Source organism: Sinocyclocheilus anshuiensis, unplaced genomic scaffold (genome assembly GCF_001515605.1).
Source record: "Sinocyclocheilus anshuiensis isolate Anshui unplaced genomic scaffold, SAMN03320099.WGS_v1.1 scaffold89, whole genome shotgun sequence".
In the NCBI taxonomy this organism is placed as follows: domain Eukaryota; kingdom Metazoa; phylum Chordata; class Actinopteri; order Cypriniformes; family Cyprinidae; genus Sinocyclocheilus; species Sinocyclocheilus anshuiensis.
This window is the reverse complement of record NW_015537931.1, coordinates 262,909-274,015: the sequence shown is the minus strand read 5'-3', so window position 1 is coordinate 274,015 and position 11,107 is coordinate 262,909. Positions and strand designations below refer to the sequence as shown.

General features: G+C 39.1%; 1 protein-coding gene and 1 long non-coding RNA gene across 3 annotated transcripts in view; one reads left to right on the top strand and one right to left on the bottom strand.

The window, feature by feature from the left end:
- psip1a (PC4 and SFRS1 interacting protein 1a) overlaps positions 1–11,107 on the top strand; it is a 124,460-nt gene that overhangs the window by 15,022 nt on the left and 98,331 nt on the right. For both annotated transcript variants that reach the window (XM_016446648.1, XM_016446640.1), the window contains exons 2-4: positions 6,793–6,886; positions 7,043–7,119; positions 7,286–7,424. In XM_016446648.1, coding sequence (XP_016302134.1) covers positions 6,815–6,886; positions 7,043–7,119; positions 7,286–7,424 — 288 coding nt within the window. In that variant the 5' untranslated portion in view covers positions 6,793–6,814. The remainder of the gene's footprint in view (positions 1–6,792; positions 6,887–7,042; positions 7,120–7,285; positions 7,425–11,107) is intronic.
- Positions 1–11,107, bottom strand: part of LOC107658191 (uncharacterized) — a 17,188-nt gene that overhangs the window by 4,343 nt on the left and 1,738 nt on the right. The window contains exon 2 of the long non-coding RNA XR_001630768.1: positions 925–930. This is a non-coding gene — a long non-coding RNA (uncharacterized LOC107658191). The remainder of the gene's footprint in view (positions 1–924; positions 931–11,107) is intronic.

The window sequence follows — 11,107 nt, the reverse complement described above, 5'->3', positions numbered from 1 at the left end:
TCAGCTTCTGTCACTGCAACTTCCCGATCAGTCGAACGAACACACACACACACACACACGAAATCGTCTGCCTCATTAAAAAAATGTATTGTAAAAAAATGTAGTTAATATTTGCATCATTTATGATTTATTTTATCCACCCATGACCCACCCGCAAATAATCAGAATGCATTTTTTATTACCTGACCCGCGGATTATCCACAGCGCAATAATGCAAATTCATTCTCTTCCAGCAGGAGGTGCTTTAAAGCAGGAGAAACAGAGGTTTCCCCAGTAACGGCTGTACACACAGCAGCGCTGAGCTCACAAACGCTGCTTTATCAGGCATATAAATAACATGCAAGATGAAATGAAAATGACATCGAAAACTTTCTAAAGTTAGTCTTCCTTCTGAAATACAGTGATATAAAAACACCCGCGCCTCGTTTTGATTTTTAAACGTGCAGTACCTGCTCATGTTTATTCAACCAAGCCTTTTGGAAAATCCGTCAGTTTTGATATTGTGGTATACCGCATACCATGATAAAAGCATTAGCAATTAATCGCAACATGAAAATTTGATACCGGCATATCCCTACCCGCGACCCACCCGCAAGTAATCAGAATGCATTTTTTATTACCCGACCCGTGGATATAGGAAAAGCAAAATATGTTTGGAGCATAAATCAGACGGAATTACTGAAAATGCAAATTAATTCTCTGCCAGCAGGAGGTTCTTTAAAGCGGGAGAAGCAGAGGTTTCCCCGGTAACAGCTGTACAAAGCAGCGCTGAGCTCACAAACGAGCTCGCGCCTCGTTTTGATTTTTAAACGTGCAGTACGTTCTCATGTTTATTCAACAAAGACTTTTTGAAAATCCGTCAGTTTTGATATTGTGGCAAGCGCCACAAATAAATAAATGTATGGGAAACACATCCCACAGCACAACCACCTGAGCCCAACATCAGTCTACTCATCACCTTAACTTTAACTCTTGCGTTTGTAGCTGGCGCCATGGCCAGACTGATAAACAAACACAGACCGGAAGTTAACTTGGGGCGAGGCGCGTGCGCCCGATGAAACCTCTAAAGCTTGAAGCATCAGAATCGGTATCGGTATCGGCCGATCACCATGACAAGAAATCGGTACTCAGTATCGGCTGCAAAAATCCTGATCGGAGCATTCCTATAAAGCTACACATGACAATTTATGACATTAACATTGTTATTTTTGCTCAAATCTTACTTTAAAACACCAAAAAGTATTTCCAATAACTTCTGATTGCAAAGTGGATTCATCATGAAATGAGTCAGAAATATATTTCTCATTTTCCTCATAGGAAAGACACATAATGCCCAGAGAAATTGACTGTTCTCTAATTAATTCATAGACAAACCTTTCTTTAAATGAACACACATTGTTCTAAGAATCTTTAGTAGTTTTTGCATCAACACCCAATCGAATTACATATGCAAAATACCATGCTCTGAGACAAAGAGTTGTAAAATTTCCCCCCGAAGTTATCATTCCTCATTGGCTCACTCAAATCCCAGAGGAGTGACCGCGATAGAAGATAAAGGCCTCACATTAGTGACCGGCCTGCAGTCTGCGGTTCTGTTAGTTTCTGAGAAGATGAGGATGTGAGCTAGAAACTCTTCTGCAACCCTTATGTCTGCGCCAGGCTTCGGCCTTGTCTTTACATTCACCAACGATCCTTGGATCTCAGCCGATGTCTCTCTTAGCTCTTCATCACCTTCATCTGGGAGAAAACTCAATCGACCATGACAGAGTCAGAATAACATCTTTTTGGAGTTCATCACTCTTCAAACCCAGAAGAACGTGGTCGCGACTCCTACACCACCGAACCTCCAAACCATCAAGACTTTCATCTGAGACTGCATCCGGACGCTTGTTCAAGGCCAAGGCAATGCAAGTATCGTACATTTAACTAAACGAAACAGAGGTTTAGTATAAGCTGTAGACCCCATTCTAAAATGGCGCTGATGGTTTTACTCAGGTGGTTAACTGACTCTTTTCATAGCTTCATTCTCTGGTTTTCCTGATGGTTTCATCCATCCAGTTTCATTTGCCCTTTCCCATGTATGAGTGATTGTTTGTTTGTTTGTTAGACTAGTTTGTGTTAGTGTTTAGTTAATAAAACTCTTGTGCACAAATTACATGAGTTTCTGATTCTGCCTTGCAAATTAATGTCCCTTTACAATTTTGATCCTTGCTACATGCTCTAATGCATTATTAGGCTAATGTAAGAAGGTTGTTTTCTGTGGCCACGAAAATATCCTTTCTTAGAGTTGATATGAAATTACACTAAATGTTTGCTGGCCGAACAGATTAGTTGATGGCAATTTAATTCTGCTACAGTTACTACTGGCAGCTCATATAAATAATTGTAATTAATCGTAATTAATTGTAATTATTTATATACATTTCTCTTTTGAGCTAATTTGCTACATTTGTAAATTTTTGTATCAAGCTTAGCATTTCTCATATAAACATCCTTTTACATATAAAAATGCATCCAAAAAAAAAAACCCACACACACACATACAAACCCATGATCATATATTTTTTAGCTTCATGTTTTAGCTGTACAGTATGTACAATATGTTTCTTTATGTTAGTTATGTACAAAGACGGAATGCGGAAGTTTACAGGATTTCATCATAGAAGGGTATTATGACCACGTAATGTGACAGATCAGCGAATCATCTGTCTGGGAGTCATTCGACCCGGAACAGAAACACATTTATCAGATCACATAATTTAGTGGAAAATTAATAGAAATAACAATTCTTTCAAAAGAAGTATGAAGTAAACATGGGAATCCATCAATATTTCTCCATGTGCATTTGTTTTATTAAAATTAGCAAAAATAAAACCGCATATGTGCTTGTACATTTATGCGCTTGTATGTCCTATCAGTAGGTTTGGTTTGGCATGTTTGATGTGTAGTCTTTACAGTAATTAAAAAAAAAAAAAAGGAAAATACAGTCACTAACCATAATCATAAGCAGTGTTTAAATATTGCATAGTCTTTAATACTTCTAATGATATATGGTTTGTCTAAATTAAATACAATTTATATTAATATTATCTGATTGGTTTACAAGTATATGTGATGAGAATTTCGGAGCAGGTTGGTGAGGTGGCTTCTCATGTCCGTGGCGTAATGTTTGTCAATAACCAAGCATTTTTTGGGGTTCACTTAGACCTTCAAGTGAATGGGAATGAAAATTCTGTCATTTACTCACCATCAAGTTGTTCCAAACCTGTATAAGTTTCCTCCTCCTGTTGAACACAAAAGATAATATTTTGAAGCATGTTGGTAACCAATTACTGGTAGCCATTGACTTCCATAGTATGGAGGAAAAACGTCTCAGTCTCGTCTTCCCTGATGGAGGGAACAGAAACATTGTGTCAGTTCCAACACTAAGGGTCACTCTTGGGAGCCCAAACACCTCTGAAGTATTCGGGGTTCACCACTCAAGGGAAACTAAAAAACAGGACCTGATCAGCACACATTATCAGCTCAGAGAGGGGAAAGGCACTGAATGCAAGCTGTACACCCTACCGGTTATCTGGGTTCATCTGTTGGTACTCAGATCTCTTGATGAGACTGGTTTCCTGCACAGATTATATAATCTGGTGATGGTATTAGATGTAGCCCAGCCTGCAGCTCTACAGTATGTACAGTATGCTAACAAGACACCATTTGCTAAGGCCGAACAGGCAGCAATGCCCCTGGTCGAGTGCACCCTCACTCTTATGGAGTGTGGTAAAGCTCGACTTGATATGCCAGGAGAATTGCATGCACAATTCTGTGGTATATTCTCTGTTTGGAGACAGCCTTCTCCTTCTGCTGTCCTCAAAAGCAGACAAAGAGCTGTTCAGATTACCTGAAACTCTTGTGTGGGAACCAGATATATCTTCATGGAAAGGGCACTGTAAAGGCTCAAACGGATCTCCCTGTAGTAGGGTTGGGTACCGTTCACATTTTAACTGGTACGGTACCGGTATCGGTACCTGAATTTCGGTGCCGGTACCCAACGGTGCCTTTTTTCGGTATACCTTTACTCTCTGTGTAATTACAAAAACATTTATTTCAGTGAAAAAATAAGTCCAAAAGTCTCAATTTCAACATTTTGAACAAAAGGGCCCTACAAACTTTTTCTTTCCTTCCTTTTTTTTCCCCCCAGAAATTCTTGTTTTAATTTTTCTGAAAATGAAATGAAGGCATTAAACATTTATTTTAAATCAAATGAAAATTAAACCCTTTTATTTTTTGGCAAGCAAACTGAGGTTTACTGTTGAAATTAATACATGGAAGAAAAATTGTGTGAATATTCCTTTAAAACATTTTTTAATAGGCTAATAATTGTATTTTTTTCTACAATTAAGTGATTCATCTGGTTGTAATATTTATTTTTATAATGTAATTGTTTTAAGTTTGATAGAAAATGGAATATTTAAAGATGTACATTATACTGTACAAAAGTAATACAGAGTAATATATTTCTGTTACATGTTAAACCGTACTTTATTTTGACAGGTTGCCATGAAGTTTCTGTGTGTATACAGTATGATGATGCTAGTTTTCTCAAATGAAATGGTAAAATTCTCTGGAGCTCTGGAGATTATGTTTTTGTGTTCATGCCGTCATATAGTGAGACGCAGAGGCCAGAAATCACCGCGAGCGTCATGCGTGCTTCAGTATTTGTGTAGTAAAATCTAAACCGTGTTTCTGCCATTCATACATACAGAGGCAAGCGGAACATGCAGGATTCATATTTAAACCTTCTTTTTGCATTTTAATTTTCACAGACACTAGTTCTAATCGCGATTCGAATTAAGTGGCAGACAGTGGCTACTTTTGATTTATTTGTCCAAAAATTGACGAATTCCACGCTATAGAGTAAATTACGTTTTTATGAATGGACTCCACGATCCCGTCCACGTTTTCGCAGAAACCGTATGGCCCTAGAAATGTAACCACACTTCAGAACATTTCGGCTTGCTCTGACCTCATGTCACAGGGTCTCTCTTTCTCTCTCTGTATCATATGCGCCCAGATGCGTTCTCAGGTACCGAAATTTGGCACCGATTGATTTAACGTGAATCGGTACTCGGTAGTACCGACGCAATTCGGTCGGTACCCTTAAAAGTACAGAGTTCGGTATCCAACCCTACCCTGTAGGGCCTGTGAGACCACCGAGAGATCCCAAGAGGGGATGAGGTGTGTTCTTGGAGGATTTAATCTCTGCGCACCTCTTAGGGTAATCTCATAGTAAGATTGTACTTTCATACTGATCTCCCATCCACAGTGTCGTGGTTTGCTACTATTGCAGCCACACTTTTAAGGTGGATGGAGACAGGTGCCTGTCCAGGCCCTCTTGGAGGAAGGAAAGCACTGATCCAATACCAAATCTCTGTGGGTCCCATCTGTCCCATCTGTGGCTTCTGTTGTTACTATGATGTGTCTAGACACCTGTTCAAGGGGAAAACCTGCCTGCAGAAACGTCAAAAGGTCTGTCTGTGCATGGTGGTCATGTGATATGTGCCACGGTACCATGTTCATCTCGCGGCCGTGGCTGTGCATCGTGCTCACCCCAAGAACCAATCATCAAGCCACGAGCGCTCAGGGCAGGGTGGAGGAATCCACTCGTGCTGGATGCTTTTGGCTGCCTGGGCAAGCATGGCTGCCATTTCCATGTCGGCCTCAGACTGAGCTGCTGCACCTGAAGTTGAGGGCTCAGCAGAGTCTTCAGCATCAGATGACTCTAGTCCACTCTCCAATGCTGCAATTGACAGTTGATCCTCATTACGAGCCCCGAATTAAAAAATTAGCTTGCCCTGAGACGCCCTCTTAAACTTATCCAGAAACCGCAAGACATCTGTGAGTGGAGGAACGGGAGGTCCACGGGGATTCACCCAGTGGAAATTCTCCCCTGGCATCTCTGTGTAGAAGGACCAGAACAGGAAGCATCTGAGGTGCCTCTCATTTAAAAAAAAGAATGAAAACCACAGACGCAACATGGGTAACCTCTTACAGGCAGAAAATGAGCCATCCACGAAAGCTGTTTCAGCATGGGTCTGACCCAAACACTGAAGATAGCAATCGTGGCCATCTGAGAGAGACATGAAATGACCACACCCAGAAGGACACGAACAGAAAGGCATATTGCTCGTTTAGAGAAATTTGCTCATAGGAAATTAATGCTCAAAGGTCGCAGTCGAAACACCCTGGTATCTCTCTATGCTTATATGTTTAAGAGGTAAGCAGAATCCACTGATTGTGTTGTATATCCAACAGGAAGAGGAAGATTGGCACTTTCCCAGAAAGATGCTGCATCAGCTCTGAAGAACAAACCTAGCATGCAGGCCCCTTATATACCTGGATGTCCAGGGCATTGCAAATGCAAATTTCACTTGCCAATTTCATTGGCCTTTTCTGAATATGTCAGAGGTGTTTGGGTTTCCAAGATTGACCCCTAGTGTCAGAACTCCGACACAGTGTCGAAAGTGACCAAAAGAAAGGGAACTATGAAAATCAGTGGCTTCAAAATATCTTCTTTTGTGTTCAACAGCAGAAAAATTCAGACAGGTTTGGAACAACATTTGAGTGTGTACATAATGACAAAATTTTAATTGTTGGGGAACTATCCCTTTAAGCAATGTCGCTGTGTTGTGATGAGGTTAATGTGATGAAGCCGAATTGATGAGTGGTGTCTTGAGGCACAGAGAAAGATAATTGAGTATACTAGAACAAATAATGGAAATGTTTTGATATGTCTCAAAGGAGGTGATCCATCTGTCTTGACATGGCTCGGGATTTCAAACCTGGTGATCTGATTTTTGCTAAAATGAAGGGTTATCCCCACTGGCCTGCAAGGGTGAGAAAACACTACTGAATGACCTTTTATTATTATGTTTATTATTATTATTAATTCATTACACTCAAATGCTATTGCTAATATTTAGTGCTTTGCTATTTAGTGTTTATGTATGCTGCTGTTTCATGTTTAATATATGCTACTATGCCATTTCAGATTGATGAGATTCCATATGGAGCTGTCAAACCATCAAATATAAAGTTTCCCATCTTCTTTTTTGGCACTCATGAAACGTAAGTAGAGATTTGTCAAAATCTTTATTTAAGTGATGAATTGTTGTGGAGCTTCAAATGGTCAAAATCGAAATGGAGGGTTAATTCAAGTCCTGATCCTGCAGTTGAGTTATGGTTAAATAGATGTGATAGTTATGCATTATATGCTTTCTGTTTAACATTTCAGAGCATTCTTGGGTTCAAAAGACATCTTTCCCTATTTGCCTAACAAAGACAAGTATGGCAAACCTAACAAAAGGAAGGGTTTTAATGAAGGCTTGTGGGAGATTGAAAACAACCCTAAAGTGGAGCTTAACGGACATAAGGTACTGTCGTCTTGCTGTGTTTTTTTTTTTTTTTTTTGGCATGGAGTGAAAGCCATGTCAAAACTTCCCACAAATGCAATAGACTCACATCTGTGCACAGAAATGCACAAATGCATGCAAGAAATCCACATACATACTAGACATGTCAGAGTATGAAATTGTCATATCACGGTAATTGCTGATGCTTTTATCATGCTTGTTATGATGGTAATGCATTAACGAATATTAACAATGAGAAATAGGTGCATTTATTACAGGAGTTATTATTTTTCATAACATCAGTTAAGAAATACAACTGATCATTGTTAGTTCATGTTAGATCAGTTCCAAACTAAACTTCCTCTCAGTATCAAATATTTTTGTTGCACTTCTGTGAATATTTCTGTACATTTTCTGTTCATGGATGTTGCAGTCTTTCATCAAAGTCTTGAATGATCAGCTTAGCGGATATCTAGAGTTGAGAACAGTGAGGGTGAACTGTGAATTCATCTAGCTGTTCCATCCTGGATGGCTACTCTGTCGGTTTGCTGTTTTTTTTTTTTTTTTTTTGGCATGGAGTGAAAGCCATGTCAAAACTTCCCACAAATGCAATAGACTCACATCTGTGCACAGAAATGCACAAATGCATGCAAGAAATCCACATACATACTAGACATGTCAGAGTATGAAATTGTCATATCACGGTAATTGCTGATGCTTTTATCATGCTTGTTATGATGGTAATGCATTAACGAATATTAACAATGAGAAATAGGTGCATTTATTACAGGAGTTATTATTTTTCATAACATCAGTTAAGAAATACAACTGATCATTGTTAGTTCATGTTAGATCAGTTCCAAACTAAACTTCCTCTCAGTATCAAATATTTTTGTTGCACTTCTGTGAATATTTCTGTACATTTTCTGTTCATGGATGTTGCAGTCTTTCATCAAAGTCTTGAATGATCAGCTTAGCGGATATCTAGAGTTGAGAACAGTGAGGGTGAACTGTGAATTCATCTAGCTGTTCCATCCTGGATGGCTACTCATTGATAAAAGTTTTCTTGATTTGAGATAGGTGAGTGTGATGAGGTTCAGAGAGTGGAAGGAAGAAGACAGGGTCGGGTTACTGAGACTCGTACGTTTTGTAGCATCTGCTTAAAATCATGGATGATAATTGGGGTTATATGGATTATAGACCCCTTTTAGCCTTTTGACATTTGCATATAAATTACAGACATGGCCCCACATTCTACATTTATATGGGTGCTAAATTGCCAATGGTTCCCCCCACTATCAAGGAAATGCTAAATAGTTTCACCACTCTCGTCTCCCCATCGAACTTCAAACACATTCCAAAGAGACGTAAATGACCCCGGTGCCAGGCACCAACGCAATGCAACACATAACACACACACACACACACACACACACACACATAAAGACATTTTCTTTATTTAGACTATAATCAATCAGTTACAAATGTATCTGGTATATGCATGTGTTGTTTGTATGTTTCCCTATTATATTAGCCTAGTTACCACTTGTTATTTGTATTAGTTAAGCTCTAAATGCTCATATTCAGGTGTATGCATGTATCTCTGGTTTAATAGCTTCTAGATGTTTCTTTCTTGGTATCAAAATGATCTGCTCTTTATTCCTCAAACAATGATGTACACTATGTGATCGTGAAAGGCATCATACTATTTGTACTATATTTTGGGTAAAACCACCAATCCTCCAGACCGGCCATAAACATGCAAATGAGCCATAAAGGGAGACAGAAAACTTCTCCCGCTCAATCAAAAGTCATTAACTCAGACTATTCTTTGCTCAAAAAAACCCTTCTTCTTGAGACAGACACTTTTCAAGACTCTTCAAAATTCTCCTCGAGTTTGATTTTCCGGCGGTTTGTTTTCTTCAAGTAACTTTGTCGATTCGCTGTGGACTTTCCTATCTTCAGAAGAACCAGAGCAAAACCTCCAGCTCACTCCTAAAGAACTCATCAAGAACCTCCGTGTCTACCGCATCGGGAATCTTGTTCAGCAACAAAGCCAATGCAAGTAACCGTTTCCAACTAGTTAGATGCATGTCTAAGTTTGGGCCCCTTTGTCAAGGTGATTTTTGATTCTCTGATGATTCTTATTAGGTTGTGGTTAATTGATGCTAAATACTGCCATTCTTTGGTCTTCTCTCTCTCTCTCTCTCTTGTAATATTGATTCTGCTACAGTTAATTCTAAGATCTAATCTAAATATTTATCATTAATTATAACCAGTTATAATTGATTATAAATATTTCCCTTTTTAGCTAATTTGCTACATATTTGGTGGAGAACGTGGCAACATTCAAACTTTGTTTGTGAGCAAACTCGGTATCAATTTATTTGTGTTCTTATATTATGCGCCTGGCAGCGAAGAAATCCTGCCACACATCATTGTGCAGTTAAGTTGCACAAACTGTAAGAATCTGTTGGATCTAAGTCACGTTGTTCTTGTGATAGCTGCAATAAATTGTCCGTTAGAATGAGAGTAATCTCACACTAAACGTGATCAGTTTTAAGCACAATTGGAGTTAAGGCACAGAACCTTAAACTAACGCTAGAGGGCAGGCTGTTTAAGTATCTACTTCAATTTGTTTTATTTTTAATTTTCCTTCTGCTTCTTCAGTCATTATTATCATTCTCGCCATTCTAGTTACCTGCCGTTTTATTTCTGTATTTTAGTATTATTTTTGTTAATCCTACTTTATTATTAATTCTACTTTACTATCTTTTATTACTTTTATCATTTTCTTTTTGTTTCGTTCCTTTTTTATTATTTGATCAGGTTTCTCTCTCCCTCGTCTCTCTCACTTTACCACTCACTTATTTAAAGGGGACCTATTATGCAAAATTCACTGTTGCAAGGTGTTTGGACATAAATGTGTGTTGGCAGTGTGTGTACACAACCACCCTATAATGATAAAAATCCACCCACTCCTTTTTGTTTAATCCCCATAAATAATAAGCAGTGTCTCCCAATGGCCTATTTTTAGCATTGGTGCTAATGTGATGTCACATTAGCCACAGGCCCCGACCACGAATGTTGACAGACACTGCTGTTCACTACTGAGCGAGTTCACAGCGAGTTGTACACAGTCCGGAAATTCGTTTATGTCTGCACGAATCATTTTACACCGGACTGCTTTGTGAATGTGGGTCAGTATAAAGCAGGTTTTGCACAAGAGTTGCTCCTGAAGGATGGAGCAGTGCCAACTGTTCGTGATTCAGCTAACGTTCCGCCATCTAGAAGAAGTAAGTTTCACGCGTTTCTTTTCCAAATTGCCTTTCTGATTGAGCTTCTTGGCACTCTGTAAGGCTAATAATGTTGCTAAAGCTACCATTGTCTGTTTTCACTGATGCTGCCTTCACATGCTACCAGAATGATCGTGAATAGGAATGTGGTAGTTAAAAATTGCATATAAAAGCAATGTGAAATTGACCGCTTGAATTTGTCTAGCTCATAATCATATTCGGGACTTATAAAGTTCGTGTTAGCACGCGATGGCACCATGAGACCAGCTATGTTGTTATTTTTATAGCGCCGTGCTCCCCATCTGTGTAATTCATAAATAATCTGGCAGGGTGCAGGATTCGGCACGACACCGGTTCGAACATATATGGCTGAACACCGCTACTAGCAGTTTCTGACATTTTCAGTGC